The 18,231-nt window shown below is 36.8% G+C and overlaps 1 protein-coding gene across 7 annotated transcripts in view; it reads left to right on the top strand.

The window, feature by feature from the left end:
* BCAS3 (BCAS3 microtubule associated cell migration factor) overlaps positions 1 to 18,231 on the top strand; it is a 559,119-nt gene that overhangs the window by 20,725 nt on the left and 520,163 nt on the right. For all 7 annotated transcript variants that reach the window (XM_058560481.1, XM_058560485.1, XM_058560483.1 and 4 more), the window contains exon 5: positions 553 to 659. In XM_058560481.1, the coding sequence (XP_058416464.1) occupies positions 553 to 659 (107 nt within the window). The remainder of the gene's footprint in view (positions 1 to 552; positions 660 to 18,231) is intronic.

The raw sequence follows: 18,231 nt of genomic DNA on the forward strand, positions 1-18,231 counted from the left end.
GGGCCGCCGCAGCGCAGCACGTGCGCTTAACCGCTTGCGCCACTGGGCCGGCCCTGAGAGTTTGATTTTTAAAACCTTACTTGTGCTGATAATTATAGGTATTGGTTTTTAAAAAAACTACTAGTTTTATAATTTCAGCTTCCTGTTCACTTTCTTTTAAATGATGTCTTCCAAATACTTCTGCACTTACTTTTTTTGTGTGTGTGTGAGGAAGACTGGGTCTGAGCTAACATCCATTGCCAATCCTCCTCTTTTTGTTGAGCTAACATCTGTGCCCATCGTCCTCTATTTCATATGTGGGATGCTGCCACATCATGGCTTGATGAGTGGTGTGTCAGTCCACACCTGGGATCCAAACCTGCGAACCCTGGGCTGCGGAAGTGAAGCTCGTGAACTTAACCACTACGCCACCATACTGGCCCCTGCAGTTACATTTTATTGAGAAACAATTTAAACAATAGTTGCACTAATAACATTAAAGAAGTGTAGTTGTTTTCTTGATTGACATTGTGTCATTTTAATTTGCTTCTTTGTTACTTAATTCTAATGCAGATACATCAAGAAATCTGGAATTTCATGAAATACATAGCACTGGGAATGAACCGCCTTTGCTGATTATGATTGGCTACAGTGATGGAATGCAGGTCTGGAGCATCCCTGTAAGTATGAAGATGACTGAATCCCCAAAATATAATACTTTCCAGCATGCTAGCTGATGTGAAATCTGGCGATAATTTCTATAAGGTCTGATAGATTTATTTCACAAGCAGTTGCCAAGAGGCTGCTATGTGTGCCAAATCATACCAGACACAAGGAATAAGGGGCAAGTGGGAAATCAAAGATGCTGTAAATGATTTGTAACGTGGGTCAGGAATCGTGGGAATGACTTTACTTGCAAGATCTCATTTTTCATCATAGCAACTCTATTAAGTAGGTATTATTATCATCATTATTATTATTCCCCTCCCATTTTACAGAAGGGTAAACAGGCTTACAGAAGGCTTTTAGAAAAAATCAGCAATCATTTAAAAAAAAATTAATGTTTTGAATCAGTTAAAACATTCACAAAAACATTCACATAGTAAAAAATTCACAAAGTCTATGAGGGTAAAAAACTCCCTCCCACCATTGTCCCCCATTTCCCCTGCCTTGAGGCAACCAGGATCTGTAGTTTCTTAGGTATGCTTATAGCAATATTTTACACAAATAAAAAACATATATAATATATTTCTCCCACCTTGTCCTTCCCTAACAGATGGTAGCATATTATACAACTTAATCTATACCTTCATGTTTTTTACTCATAATGTCATATTTGGAGAGCTTCTTCATTGAATTTTTTTTGTGTGTGTGTAAGATCAGCCCTGAGCTAACATCCATGCTAATCCTCCTCTTTCTGCTGGGGAAGACCGGCTCTGAGCTAACATCTATTGCCAATCCTCCTCCTTTTTTTTCCCCAAAGCCCCAGTAGATAGTTGTATGTCATAGTTGCACATCCTTCTAGTTGCTGTGTGTGGGATGTGGCCTCAGCATGGCCGGAGAAGCGGTGCATCCATGCGCGCCCGGGATCTGAACCCGGGCCACCAGTAGTGGAGCGTGCGCACTTAACCGCTAAGCCACGGGGCTGGCCCTCTTCATTGAATTTTATAGCTGCATATAATTCCATTATTTGGATTTTCCTTAATTTATGTAACTTGTTCTCTATTATTGAAAAAGCTTGAATATCCCTTTATTTTTTGTTTTAGAAACAAAATAGGCTTGGTAGGATCACTGCTCAGTGAAGTGTGGTAGGGACTGCATACTTTGGCTTGTCCTTACATTCCAGTGTTTGGCATGGGATAAATGTTGTATCTCTCCGGTGGATGAGGGGAGGGGGGTAACTTCTATTGTGTGGTTCTTTTGCAGTTGGAGGCTTGGGGCCAATAGAATTTTAATTTGTATCTTTAATAAATGCATTCACCAAATTGTTTGAAGCCCCTGTATGTGTGTTTCAGCTACAATTTTTTCCCCCTTTTTGTGGTTCTTTTGGGTAATATGGTTACTTCTTAGAAGATTTATAAGCAAACATATATTACCTCAAATTTAATGGGGTTCGGGATGTTCTTGAGTATACAATTTGGCTTCAGTGGCGTAAGGATTATTAAGTAGTGAGCACGTGGGTCTTCATAATTCTTTAATAATTTAAAAAATTTATTCTTTGATAAATTACTTATGATGAACTTTGGTCTTCCATCTCATCATATAATTATGTATCATATTATTTGGTATTTAGGATTTGGGGTTTTAAATTTCTTGTCTTTAAAGATTGGCTTTATTTTGTAGATGTGGAAGAAGCCCGCTGGTATGTCATAGAATGAGTGTCCTCTTTCTCGTGCCTTTTGGCATATATAGTTGACATTTTTCACAGCCCTGCAATGTTGTTTGTAATTTAAGTATCATGCCAAAGCATGGACAGAGGACTTAAAATGTGGCAGTTTTTTTTTTTTTTTCCCTACCAAGAGAAATATTTCTAGGTTGTGATCAGTGGAAAGGATTTTGTAAATGTAATCTTTTCTTAATAATAGAGACTTCAATTTGATCCATTATGCTGTTTGTTGACAGGGCTTGAAGGCAAAGAGGAAGCTAGAGCCTTAACAAGGAGGTTGAGCCTTGTGATTAGGGGTGTTGACTGGATGGAGCACATTCCTTTGGTGGGGCTCAGGCTACCTACTTGTTTCGGTTATAATTAGAGGCATCATTTGTAATAGTTTTAAAGTTAACCTGTGTTTAGCTCTGAGTAACTTAAAGGTCTTCTGAGTAATTTAAATTACTTCTTTAAAGTAATTCTTGTACCCAGATTGTATTTTGAGAGTTGAATAATCTTTCCTTCATGAAATTTTCATTGACTAGTTGTTTCCTATCACAGAAGTATAGCCCTGTGAAGACTGTTTCAAGAATTAGTGGGCAGTTTGGGAAAATAAGCTTCTTCTGTTGCATTGATTGAGCTCTATGTTCAGAGAGCTTTATATACACATTATCTCATCTGCTGTATACTGTGAGGTAGGAGTTATCCTGTTTTACAGGTGGTAAGGTCACACTGCTTGTAAGAGAGAATTGGAGTTCAAACCCAGTTCTATCTGACTTCAAATTCAAAGCCCATGATCTAAGAGCTGTACTTCATTACTTCCCAAATGTGATAGCAGAAGATATGTCATGTGAGTAGTTTGGCAGTTTAGTTTTAGTTTTCATTGTAAAAGGTTATGATGCACCTTCAAATGTTCATATTTTATAGACTACTGTGACTGTTACCCATTACTCTTACTACACCCTTCTGAAACTTGTTTATCACTAGTCAGTTACTCAATAATAATTTAAGTGTTACCATGTGCTAGACAGTGGGGAGCTTATGTTGGTCAACCTAGAAATAATTCTGGCTCTTGGGGATCTTTGCAGACTATAAATCATATTTGCTTTTGAGTAAGTGGGGGTGGGCAGAAAGTCAATCCCTGTCCAAACCATAGCTCGGGTTTTGCTTCAGGTTTGTGCACAGGGTTCCCTTCTGTTGATTTTATATAACTGTTCCACCTGTGAGTCTCAGCTTACGAAAATAAACATATCCTGGTTAAACATTTTAAAAAATTGTCTATTTATGAAGTGTACAAATATGAATGAGGCTTAGTTGATGTCTAGGAATATAGTTAGGTAGAGTTAGCTCGAAGCAGAACTGTCGTACTTTCTCTGCTGCCCAATCCCCACCGCTTTGTATGTGAGATGGCTGCAGAAAAACACCAGCATTCCTAGCTTTGCCAAGCTGTCAGACCCCTTCTTTCAACACATCTGATGTAACATAAGAAAGAATGATTATTTGTTATGTTGATGTTCTGGATAAACAGGCCCTTTTCCCACCCATGCCCAGCTATGTCATTGCCTCTTTTTGGTAATGTAAATATAGGCTCTTCTGCATGAAATCCTTAATTTTTAAAAAGAAATTAAAGTTATACATGTACATGGACTAAAAACCAAACAGTTTTATGACATTAATATGAAAAAAACAGCATACCTTACTCTTCCTTTCTTAACTCCTTCAATTCTATTAGCTGTTATTATCTTAGTATTTATTTCAGTTATCTTAAAATATCATACTTCCGTCCTTCATATTTTTTTCTCTCAGTGTTACACATAGATTGACTTTGGTGCAATGAACTATGAGGATTTAAAAGGTGTTCGTGGGCCGGCCCCGTGGCTTAGCGGTTAAGAGCGCGTGCTCCACTGCTGGCAGCCCGGGTTCGGATCCTGGGCGCGCCCCGACGCACCGCTTCTCCTGCCATGCTGGGGCCGCGTCCCACATGCAGCAACTAGAAGGATGTGCAACTACGACATACAACTATCTACTGGGGATTTGGGGGAAAAGAAATAAATAAATAAAATTATAAAAGGTGTTCGTTTATTCAACACAAGTCTGGGCTAAAATATGTATTTTGAGCAAAATAAGTCTTTGCTGTAATGGGGCTAGTGGGAGAGATGAATTTAAATAAAAATAAATTCATATACAACTTAAATAGTGATATGAAGAAAAGAATAAGAGATTATAATAAGGAAGTGGCATAGAAAATTAATTAAGATTTAGTCAGGGTAAGATTGGAACAGCAAAGAGTGAAGTAAGCGGCTCTGAGGTGGAAATGTTCTTTTCTCTATAGTCGGACATTGATTTAGATTTCTTAAGTTTTTTTCTTCATAAAGAATATTGAGATAAATATCTTTATGATCATGTAATTTGGAGACATCAATAAAAGTAGATATACTAAGGGTCTTTATAGATTTGCCAAATTGCATTCTTGTAAAGCCATGCCATTTATACTTACCCCATTCATTTATTAGTTCATTCAATCAGCAAAGGTTTATTGATTGCCTTTTACATGCCAGACCCTGTTCAAGGTGCCGGGAAAACAACAATGAGCAAAACAAAATCATTCTTCTTGTGGAATTTCTGTGCCAGGTAGATGGGTTGGAGGGTGGGGAAGATGTTAATAAACATGTACCATGCTAGATGGTGATAAGTGTTATGGTGAGGTAGTTGCTGTTACTATGGGTTGCTATATTATGTAGGGTGGACTAGGAAAGCCTTTCTCAAAGACCCTTTGAGCAGAAGTGTGGAGGAGTGATCCTTGTGGGTATTTGAGGGAGGAGCACTCAAAACCAGTACTCTGTGGTAGAATTATATATTTCCTATATTCAAGAATAGCAGGGAGGCAGTTTATCTGGAGCTGAGTGGGCAGGGTGAAGAATGCTAGGAGATGATGTCTGAGAGGTAGTGGTGGGCTAGAGCGTTGTCCCCATTGTAAAGACTTCAAAAATTTTGAATATAGAGCAAAGTTGAAACAATTTCACAGTGAAAACATGTATATACCCACCACCTCAATTGTACCATTAAAATTTTACTCTACTTGCTTTATCTCATATTCATCTATGTTATGTGACGCATTTCAAAGTAAATTGCAAACATCAGCATACTTTCCCTTGACTACTTTTGCATGCATATCATTAACTAGATAATAAAGTAAAATTTACACACAATTAAATACACAAATCTTAATGTGTAAATTTCCTGAGCTTTGACAAGTGTGTACACCTAGGTAACCCAAGTCTCTGAACGTGATTATCGTTCAAGAAATTTCCCTCATGCCTATTCCTAGTTAAGTTTTCCTCCACCCCATCCAGAAGCAACCACTATTCTCGTTTTTTTCCACTATAGATTAGTTTTGCCTGTTTTCAAACTTCTTGTGCTATTATGCAGTATGCGCTTTTTTTGTGTAAGGCTTCTTTCATTGAGCATAATGTTTGTGAGATTCACCCACGTTGTTTGTTCCTTTTTATTGCTGAATAGTACTCCAATGTGTGAATATACCATAGTTTATCCCTTCTCTTGATGGATAGCTGGGCTATTTATAGCTTTTGCTTGTTGCGAATAATGCTGCTGTGAAGATTCTTCTGTAGGTCTTTTTGTAAACGTGTGTTCATTTCTCTTAGGTAAATACCTACAAGTCGACTTGCTGCTTCGTAGGGTAGGAATGTGGTTAGTTTCATAAGAAACTTTGGAAAAGGTTGTAAAACCTTTTTCCAAAGTAGTTGTACCATTTTACATTTCCTCCAACAATGTATGAGTTGTTCCACATCGTTGCCAACATTTGATGTTGTCCATCTTTGTAATTTCAGCCATTCTGATGAGTGATACCTCCTGGTTTTAATTAGCATTTCCCTGATGACTAATAATGCTGAGCACTTTTTCATATATTTGTTGGCCATTTGATCTTTTAGGAATTATCTGTACAATTTTTTTGCCCATTAAAAAAATATTGAGTTGTAGAAGCCCTTGGAGGACTTTGAACAGAGGTAGACAGTGATGCCTCTTATGAAAACAGGGAAGATATGATAAGGAGCATATTTGAGTGGAAAGATAGTGAGTTTGGTTTTAAGTTTGTGGACCTTGGACTGATGCTGGTCCACGAACTGGTGATAGTCAGTGAAGTGTTTGTTACTGTATGCAGCAAGATAAGTACAGAGAATGAGAGAAAGCTTTCAGAAACCTATAACTATTTGCTGGTCGCACATCATCCAAAATATATTTGTTGTTTACAGAAGTATCTGTTTGTCCCAGAATGGAAATTAAAAATAGAAAAATAAAAAAAGTAATCGAGTCTTCATAACATGGTTTGACAAGCACTATCAACAGGGCATCTAGTTGAAGGAGTTTTTTATGAGGATGAGTAACTTTTAGACATTGTTCAATCATGTATTATTTTTTTTAACACAACGTCTCTCTGATTGTTTACGTTCATTTTAGTGGTTGCATGCTCTCCATGGACATGGAATGAGATATAAAAGTTTCAGGGAGGAGATTTGAATTGCAAGATGAAGATTTGGATTTATTAATCTTTCAGCCAGTATGAACTCATTAAAAATCTTTGAGTAACAGAGATGCATTCCAAAATCCATGTTTAATAAAGATTGATCTTGCAGTGACAGTGGGATGAATAGAGAATGAGGAGAAAAGAAAAGGTTAGGAGGCCAGTTAGGAGTCAGTTTCAACATTGTCTAAATATGAAATGTTGAGGGCCGGCCCCGTGGCTTAGCGGTTAAGTGCCCGCGCTCCACTACTGGCGGCCCGGGTTCGGATCCCAGGCGCGCACTGACGCACTGCTTCTCCGGCCATGCTGAGGCCGCGTCCCACGTACAGGAACTAGAAGGATGTGCAGCTATGACATACAACTATCTACTGGGGCTTTGGGGGAAAAATAAATAAATAAAATTATAAAAAAAAAAATGTGAAATGTTGAGAGCCTGAACTAAGTTTGTTGTTGTGGTAACTGATAAGATATTGAGAAGAGAAGAAAGAGTCAAAGAAGTTTGCAAGGTTTGACCTGCCTGGTATGTAAGATGGCATAGTGTTAGAAGAAATAGAATTTGATTATGAGACTTAGACTTACATTATGTTAAAAATTATATTAGACAAAAATTGCATTATATAGTATAAGTAATAAAGGGTTCTCATTTAAAATTTTCAATGGATAAGAAACTGAAGATAGTATCTTTGTAGAAGTCCTGATAGTTTTCCATACTTTTTTGCTCTCTGTTTAAATGGTGATTTAGTGTTTCATCCTCTTTTGAAATGCTTAATATCTTAAAAAATCTTGAGAATGTATTCATTACAGCAGCTAGAAGATGACAGTTGCATTGTATGAAGCAGTATGTTTTAGGTTCACGAAGTTAACATTTGGAGTGTTTTCTTGGAGCGTGGACTATACTTCAAAGATGTGACACTAGGTGTCGCTAACACATTGAGCTAAGAAAAGTGCAGCTGTTGGCCTTGAAAGGAAATATTTGCCCTAAAGCTTTTGGTGGAGCTTTTACACTAAAGCTTTAGAGAAAACATGCAAGGGCATATTTGAGGTAAATACCAATTAGTCTGTTATTTATTAGGAGTTGGGTGCCAATAGACCTTGCCATGTCAAGATTGTTAGCCAGGAAACAATTTTTATGGATTTCACTTGGGAGCAGTATAAAGTCAGCGATTTGGGTAACTTGGCAAGCAGAGAAAGTTTGAATACGGACTCTTAATAAAAAAATTGCCTTTGTTGAGAACGTGGCCTTATTTTGTTTGGTCCAGTCTCTTATTACTGGAAAGAGAAGTTATGGATCAGGCTATTTAGTCATCTGCGATGGAAGAACATTGAGTGTCGTGGAGTAAATAAAAGCAGAAATGAAGAATAATATTGAAATAACTTCTGAATCTACCTGTATTAGTGGAGGAAAATATTTTTTCTTAGAGTATTTTTCTTAAGGTGTCACTTTCGAGAAGTCTTGCATTTGAAGTTTAATCTTTCTTTATGTTTTAATAGTGGCTTTATGTGACTCATTGATTTGATATAAGCAATTGACTTTGAGTTTGAAATTTATTATTGTAAATTGGAATCTTTGAAATATTTTTGATGCTTTTCTACTCTAAGACAGAAAATATTCTTTGGACATAAGCTGACTTATGAGTTTGTGGAAGGCAATTTTTTTCTTTTGTTATAAATTTTATTGAATATATTAAATACAGTAAAGTACACATATCTTAGGTGTACAGATTGAATTTTTCTCTGTGTATATAACCTTCTGTACATCACTCAGATTAAGATATAGAACATTTCCAGCAACTCAGAAGAGTCCCATCATGCTACTTCCCTATCATATACTGTCTTCCTTGTACCTCCAAGTAATCACTATTCTGACTTCTGTCACCAGAGATTAGTTTCTTTATTTTGTGAGGAGATCAGCCCTATGCTAACATCTGCCAATCCTCCTCTTTTTTTTTTTTTTTTTGCTGAGGAAGACTGGCCCTGGGCTAACTTCTGTGCCCATCTTCCTCCACTTTATATGGGATGCTGCCACAGCATGGCTTGCCAGGCGGTGCATTGGTGTGCGCCCGGGATCCGAACGGTGAACCATGGGCTGCCACAGCAGAACGCGCGCACTTAACCACTTGCACCACCGGGCCGGCCCAAGAGATTAGCTTTTTCTGTTCTTGAACGTCGTTAAAAGAAATATGGTCATAGATAATACAATCTGTATCCTTTTGTGTCTGGCTTCTTTCTTTTAACAGTTTGACTATGAGATTCTCATGTTATTGTGTGTAGCAGTAATTTGTTCTTATTTTTGCTATGTAGTATTTTATCGTTAATACGTACAACACGTTTTTAAAAAAAGTCCATTATACAACTGATAGACATTTTTGTTGTTTCTAGTTTTGGGGTATTATGATTAAAGCTGCTTTGAAGGTTCTTGTATATGTTTCTTGGTGGACATATGTTGCACACATTTCTCTTGGATATAGAAGTAGGGTGGATTTGCTGTGTCAAAGTGTAGGTGTATGTTTACCTTTAGGAGATATTGCCAAACAGTTTTCCAGAGTGGTTTTACCAATACATACACCCACCAGCAATGTATGAAAGTTTAATTTGCTCCACATTCTCATTGTGGTATTGTCAGTCTTTTTAATTTTGACCATTCTGGTAGGTATGTGTTGGTATCTCTTGGTGGGGTTTTAAAGATGCTTTTTATTTTGCAATAATTTCAGACTTCCAGAAAATTTTATAACTAGTACAAGGAGCTCCTGTTACCCATTACCCAGATTTACCAGTTATGAACATTGTGCCCCATTTGCTTTATCATTCTCTCAATTTTTTTATTTGTGCAGATTTTTTTTCTGAACCATTTATGAGTAGGAGAAATCATGCCCCCTTTTCCCATAAATAATTCAGTGTATATTTCCTAAGAATAAGCACATTGTCTTATATAGCCATAGCACTATTATAAAAACCACGACATTTAAATTTGATACAATACTGTTACGTAATCCACAGTCCATTTTCTGATTTCATCATTTATCCTAATAGTCTCCTTTACAGGTATTCTTACATTTTCACTTTCTAAATGTCTTTTGATGAAAGAAATCCAGGTCAGGATTTAAGTGGTTTACTCTATTGTTAATGCTTTTTGTATCCTTGTTTTCTCTAAGGCCATGAAGATATTCTCCTGTGTTTTGTGTTAGAAAGTTGTTGTTATTACCTTTAGGTTTATGATCCATTTGCAAATTTTTGTGTATGTATGAGATAGGGGTCATGGCTTTTTTTAATTTAAAAATTAAAAAAAAAAAGATATCTAATTGGCGCCATTTCCTGGAAAGACCATTCTTTCTCCACTTGATTGCAATAACACCATATATGTGCAGGTAATTTTTGCTCTCTTTATGTTTTTTGCTTTGGGGTTTTTTTTTTTTCCCCTTCTATTTTTGAATTGATTTTTAAAATATTTTTATTTTGAAATAATTATAGACTTATAGGAAGTTGGAGAATATTATTTAGAGTCCTGTGTACCCTTCACCCAGCTTCCCGCAAAGGGTGACATCTTATATAAACTGTAGCGTAATATCAAAACCAGGAAATAGACATTTACATTGATTTTTTAAAAATCTTGTACTTTTTCTTTTCTAGTTTTACTTAGATGTAATTGACCTACGACATTGATTTTTTTGTGTATGTGAAGAAGATCAGCCCTGAGCTAACATCCATGCCAATCCTCCTCTTTTTGCTGAGGAAGACTGGCCCTGAGCTAACATCTGTGCCGATCTTCCTCCACTTTATGTGGGACGCCACCACAGCATGGCCTCTGAACCGGCGAACTCCGGGCCACTGCCGTGGGAGTGTGTGCACTTAACCGCTTGCACCACCAGGCCAGCCCCATTTTTGAGAATCTTGATTTTACATTAGCAACTGGGAGAATTCTTTGTAAGCCTCTCTAGAACTGTGATCATGTCTTAATGGTGTTTGGATCTCCGGTGCCAAGTACATTGTCTGGCAGTTAGTAGGATATGTCTATATGTATATGTATGTTTATGTTATATATTCATATATACATGTGTATGTGTATATATGTTTAATAAATGTGTTTCAAGATTTCAACCTTTTGCTGAAAATTTTCTTCAAAGTGTGCTAGAAACTCAGTTTCAGAAAGATCCAAACTAAATTTCATAATCGCTTGCTGTTTGCTCTCATTCCATTTCCAATCTATCCCTTCTTCCTAAAGTCTCTCTTCTTATTAATTAATAGCACCGTACTTTTTCCATTCAACCACACTGAAACTTTAGGGTCCCTGCCAGGTCTTAGGAGATACAAATGTAACTAAAAGCTGAGCCCTGCCTTGAGGAGATTATATTCTACTTGAGTGAGATGTTGCTACATAATTGCAGTCTGTGTCAGCGCTTCCCAAATGGGAGTGATTTTGCCCCCAAGGAGTCATTTGGCTATGTTTGCAGACATTTTTAATTGTCGCTATTGGGAGTTGCTACTGGCTTCTAGTGGGTAAAAGCCAGAGATGCTGCTAAACAATCCTATAGGTTACAGGACAACGTCCCACAGCAAACTGTCCAGTCCAAAATGTCAGTCGTGCTGAGGCTGAGAAACCCTGGTCTGTGAGATTAGTGTGATGATGGAGGTATGAATATGGTATGGAACACTGAATAGTGATGGATACCGGGGGGAGTTTTGACACTTGTGCTGCCTAGATAAGTTTCATAATATTCGTATAAATAATAACATATATAATTTGAATAATCAGAATGTCCCACACATTATTTTGGGCACGTTGTCTCTATTGTCTATTATCCTGTCAATTTTACTAGTTAGTGTTATTCTCATTTTACAGATGAAAAAATTATAGCTCATATTTAACCAACTCAGCTTCTTTGATAGATACTTTTTTTTAAAAGAAATAGACTTTATTTTTTAGAGCAGTTTTAAGGTTCATGGCAAAATTGAAAATACAGAGATTTCCCATATACCTCCTGTTCTCACAAATGCCCACCCTCCCACTGTCAACATTCCACATCAGAGTAGTATATTTGTTACAATCGATGAACCTACACTGATACATCATTGTCACTCAAAGTCTACTTTAGGGTTCACTTTTGGTGTTGTACTTTCTATGGGTTTTGATAAATGTATAATGACATGTATCCACCATTGTAGTATCATAGAGAATAGTCTTACTGCCCTAAAGATACTCTGTGCTCTAACTATTCACTGCTCTAAAGAGCCTCTGTACTCCCTGCCTGGCAACCACTGATCTTTTTACTGTCTATATAGTTTTGCCTTTCCAGAATGTCGTAAAGTTGGAATCATACAGTAGGTAGCCATTTCAAATTGGCTTCTTTTGCTTAATATTATGCATTTAAGTTTACCTCATGTCTTTTCATGACTTGAAAGCTCATTTCTTTTTAGTGCTGAATAATATTCCATTGTCTGTATGTATCACATGTATCACAGTTTATTTATGATATCTTTTTAAAAATTAAGACATAACATACATACCATAAAATGTACAAATCTCAATTTTATAGTTTGATGACTGTGTGTGTGCATTTATATGTATTTTGTGTGTGTGTGTGTGTGTGTGTGTGTGTGTGAGGAAGATTGGCCCTGAGCTAACATCTATTGCCAATCTTCCTCTTTTTGCTTGAGGAAGATTGTCCCTGAGCTAACATCTATGCCAGTCTTCCTCTATTTTTGTATGTGGGATGCCACCACAGTGTGGCTGATGAGCAGTGTGTAGGTCCGCGCCTGGGATCTGAACCCAAGAACCCTGGGCTGCCAAAGTGGAGCACACGAACTTAGCCACTACACCACCAGGCCGGCCCCTGTATGTATGTTTATGTAAGTTTGTATATATGTACATGTGTACACACACATAAATAAATGAAACTACCATTGAGAACAAAATGTAGAACATTTTTCTTATTCAGAAAGTTCTTCAGTCAGTATTTCCCTTCCCCCCAGATAAGGTAATCATTATTCTGATCATAGACTAGTTTCACCTGTATTGAACTTAATGTAAATAGAGGTACACAGGATGTACTCTGTTGTCTGTCTTTTTTGCTCAATATATGTTTTTAGATTCATTCATGTTTTTACCTGTTGCAGTAGTTTGTATTTTTAATTTTTGTTTTATTACTGTTTTATTCCACTGATTAGATATACCACAGTTTACTTAGCTATTAGAAATTACCTAAAGTTTTCCAAAGAGGTTGTATCATTATACACTTCCATCTGCAATACCTGAGAGTTCTAGTTGCTCCACGTCTGGCTCCCATTGGTGTTATCAGTCATTTTTGATCATCTTATCAATCTTACAAGTTCGCATGATAATCTATTTTAAAGAAGAAAAACCTTAGACTTCTGTTCAATATAATCAGTTTCCCCTTGGTTAGATATCTATTGCAAAACTATCTTCAATCCACAGATTATATCAGGATAGGTTTACAATACCAATAAAATACGACAAACTCAGTCTTTTAAAAGTGGAGAAAGGCTATAAGGCAAAATTGGCTTATCTGTAGCACTGTTTTCCCTTTCTCTTTTCAATTGGACGTGTATTAAGCACAAAATAAAATAATGAGTTAAAGGGAATCCAGTTTGTGTGTCTGAGTGTTTATGCAGTGTTTGTGACAGCTGCTAGGCTGACACGCTCTGTAATGGTGTTACATTGCCTTCTGAACACCTTCCATTCTGCCTCCAGGCTTGTGTGTCTGTGTAGTCTGAGTGGTTTTACGTTAACATCTACCCTGAGTAAGACCTTTTGACTACAGAAGTGTTACTTGCAAATGGGAGATACCATTAGGGCTGCTTCAAAGCTCTGGAATGGTATTTGGGTTGGTGGTGCTGAAGTAATGGCTGGGGTTTTGAAGTGTAATGTCTAAATCTGTATTGCATAACTGGAGGAACGTGTGAGTTTAAACTGCTTTTCTTTGATCTTCCTTTCAAAAATCAGGCTGAAGGTGAAAGGTTAAAGTCGCCTTAAAATACCCTCTCTGTGTGCAGAAATTTGGAAGTAGTATGAAAATATGCTTACAAGTTCCATTCATTATCTGTGTTCTGCGGTTTTCATATTGTTCTTGAAACTCACTTCCCTCTTGCTTTGAGTTTTATATTTTGAATTTAGTGTCAAGACCAAAATAGAGACTCAGTTGCTGTCTGCTTTATGTGGTTAGCAAATATCTGTTCTATAAGTTGTTAGTCCTCACAAATATGCGTTTTAGGTGGTTTTTGTGGTTGGTATTCTTTTTCTTGATGGTGTACAGAGTAGTTTACAGGGATACTGGAGCTCTAACATGAACTGAATCATTTGTGGTTAGGTAGTCAAAATAAAACAAGAAACTTGTCCCCTTCTTCCTCCTAATTTTAGGAGCTTTCAAAAGAATTACTTTTTACTATTAGGAATACTTTCCTCAAACTGTGCTATCTTAAGTTTTTGAAATTGTTGGAGCAGAGCTGTAACACATAAAAATAACCTCCTGGCAGTGACTTGGAGAAAAAAGGCCTGAGTTTAAAAACTATTTTGAATACAGTGTATTAATATGAGATTCTGATGCCTGTTTGATCTGGTCCTTTTTTGGGAATATTTTTCTATGTTTCATTATGTCTAAAATGAAACTATATCATCAAATTGGCTCACAGGGTGATTCTAGAGAGAGACTGTCAACTCTTATTAGAGATTGCTTCGTAGCTGTAATAGCCACTCATGTAGCTAGGTGCCGTCTTTTGTCGCTTAGTAATTGAATACCTTAGAATAAGATGATACCTGCCACTCCTTCCCCCATCTCTCTTTATAGTTTTACCTTTTCTACCTAATTAAAAAAATGTTATTGTGACTAAGTTAAAAAAACTGTCATGAAACAATTTCCTTTTTTCTTTCTTTTTTATTTTGTGAGGAAGATCAGCCCTGAGCTAACATCCATGCCAATCCTCCTCTTTTTGCTGAGGAAGACTGGCTCTGAGCTAACATCTATTGCCAATCTTCCTCCTTTTTTTTTTTTTCCCCAAAGCCCCAGTAGATAGTTGTATGTCATAGTTGCACATCCTTCTAGTTGCTGTATGTGGGACGTGGCCTCAGCATGGCTGGAGAAGCGGTGCGTTGGTGCACGCCCGGGATCCGAACCCGGGCCACCAGTAGCAAAGCGCGCGCACTTAACCGCTAAGCCACGGGGCCGGCCCAAACAATTTTCTTTTTAAGGAACTTCATCAGTTTAGTTGTGTTGTCTGTATGAATAGCACATGTGAAACAATTAGCAAAATGATAAGTATACACCTGTGTATTTAAATAGGCTGAGGTCCTTTTTTTGCTTTAGGAACTGAATTCCTTAGTATAAGACCTCTTCACTTTGTTTTCACCATGTCTCTGTAGTTTTGCCTTTTATCCCTATTTTTTGGGGGGGAGATATCAGGGAAAGTTAAAATTTATTTGTAGAATTTTCACATTTATCCATATGTATAAGTAAAAATTAATAAACTGTATTTTTTTGGAGCAGTTTTAGGTTTATATAAAAATTGAGCAGAAAGTACAGAGAATTCTCGTGTGTCCCCTCACCCTCCCATTTTCCCCTATTAACATCTTGTATTAGTGAGAACTGACATTGACACATTATTAATAACTGAAATAACGTCATTTCAGTTGTGTCCATATGGTTGATATGCGAAAAGATTGATACATTAGAAAAGATTGATTACATTAGTATTTTTAAATCGGCTGTTTTTACATTGCTGGTGGTAAGAAAAGCTGTTACAGGTAAAAACATGGTATAAACACATAAAGGTTGTGATGAGTGTGGGATATTTGCGAGAGAGGGTGGAAACTGCCTTAATCTTGAGCTGGAGTGTGAAGACTAGTGTAATAAAAACTGCTGCACAGATGGGGTGCTGCTTACCACGTGTGGGAGTCCTTTTGTCGATAGCTGTAAAGCATAGGAAGTAATTTGCCAGTAGGTTCAAGAGTGAGTTGTATCAAAATGTGTTTTATGATATGGCATTATAACAAATTTCCAGGTATTAAATATTAATAATGTGCTTTGAGAAGAGTGGGGCAAAGTCAAATTATGCTAAATACCATTAAGATTGAATAATGAGGCTGATATAGACTCTGTTATTTATTCATTAATTCATTCATTCAGCAAGCATCTTCTTGAGTTACTATCTATTTTTTTGGTGAGGAAGATCAGCCCTGAGCTAACATCCAATGCCTATCCTCCTCTTTTTTTTTTTTTTTTTTTTGCCAAGGAAGATTGGCCCTGGGCTAACATCCGTGCCCATCTTCCTCTACTTTATATGGGATGCTGCCACAGCATGGCGTGACACGCGGTGTGTTGGTGCGTGCCTGGGATCGGAACCCGTGAACCCTGGGCTGCTGAAGCAGAGCACCACACTTAACCGCTTGCGCCACCAGGCAGGTCCCTTGAGTTACTATCTTTTGAGAGCTAACTATGTGTTACATATATTAAATACACAATTTAATCATCACAGTTACCTTCTTAGGTAGATATGTCATCACCCTTATTTTAAAGCCAAACTCAGATTTAGTAAGTTCGTATACAGCTAGTAAACACAAGTCTAATTTATCTTCTACTAAAATAAACTGTTGGAATCATTGATGCTGTTGATGTGTAATATTTGTAATTAATGATCTAGCATATTGTGCATGCTTGGCGTTGTTGCTGTAGACCATGATTTTGGGAAAAAAATAAAACTTCCAGGATCCCAGCTATTTTCTGCTTTTATTTCCTCAGACTTCCCAGGTGGAACCAGAGCCATTACTTGTCCGGAGAACTCTGACATGAAAGAGATTTTTGTTTTTGACTGATAGTCAGGATGTGCTTGAGATAAACACGAGGAATTCTTTTTCTATTGTTTTTCATGTCTGATGGCTTGGTCTTTTAATTAATATTTTCAGCCTAGAAATGATCTGCTATATATGCTGTAGCCATTTTGAAACGTAGGTAAATTAATACCTCTTTTTAATTTTTTTATTTTAAGGATTAAAGCTTGTTAAAGTATTTATCAAGAAAAAGAACTACTAATCGTTACCTTTTGTGTTTGAACTGCTTGAGTTATAGGAAAATATATAGTAATTTTTGTATGTCTGCCATCTTTAGCAGGGACTGAATTTGCTTTGAATATTTCTATGAATTTTTACAAGTCAGCATTTTTCCACTTCAAGGGATGGATATCATGTTGCTATAACCCAACCATTGTACCTTAGTTGAGGGGAAAGATTGCTCATTACTGGATTTGAAATTAAGATATGAATTTGATTAGGTGCAAAAAACTCTTACCTTTTTCCAGAGCTGCTGAAGTGAGTTCTTGAATCTCATTTATATTCTGTCCTGTTTATCGCACATACTTCTGGACATCAAGAGTCCTTCAGGACAAGTCTTAAATCATTTGCCCTGATTTTGCATTTGCAGGGCCACTGTAACAAAGACTGTTTATATATTTACTTTGAGGCAGCATTGCTTTTCCAGAGGAGACTAATTTATGCATTTCATTCACTGTGCATAATAGATTTAAATCTATAATTTCTTAAAATCGGGCAACTGTAGTGGCAAGAGAATTTCACAGTCATTCATGAAATAGTATAACTGAATTCCAGTAAGCATATGAAAAGGTGTTTGATCAACCTCCTCAGTCATGAAGAAAATACAAATTAAAACCACAGTGAGAATCCCACTGAACACCCACCAGAATGGCTGACATAAACTGTTGGCAAGGATGTGGAGCAGGTAAAACTCCCTTACATTGCTGGTGGAAGTGTAAATTGGTACAATCACTAGAAAACTATTTTGTTAAAATCTACAAAATAGGCATATATGCCTAATATAGAAGCAATTCCACTAGTAAGTATATACCCCAAAGAAATACATGTATATGTTCACTAACAAAATGTGCAGGAATACTCATATCAGTATTCTTTACAACATTATTTTAAAAATGGTAAAATCATGACACTCATGGAACTGTAAAATGGACATGTTTCATAGATTTTAACTCATTAATTAATAAGATGTTTGACAAGTTGTTACAGCTGGTTCAAAATAGATTCTAAAGAACAGATATAGGCAGTTAGGAATGCTGAAATGAGCTTAAGACATGTAAACCCGGGTAATGTCCTATTGGGACTAAAATGTACGGCTTGGAATCATCTTTTTTACGGAGTGAAATTCAGTTGTATTTCTACCAGACAAAATTCATTTGCATTTCTGTGGACAAGAGTCACTTGCATTACTATCAGTTTTCTACAACTAACAGTATTGTGAAATAGCCCGGTCAAGACAAAGGGGTAGATCCCAATAGAATCAAATAACCCCAAAGGGTCCGCTAGACAATTCTT

Source organism: Diceros bicornis, chromosome 18 (genome assembly GCF_020826845.1).
Source record: "Diceros bicornis minor isolate mBicDic1 chromosome 18, mDicBic1.mat.cur, whole genome shotgun sequence".
In the NCBI taxonomy this organism is placed as follows: domain Eukaryota; kingdom Metazoa; phylum Chordata; class Mammalia; order Perissodactyla; family Rhinocerotidae; genus Diceros; species Diceros bicornis.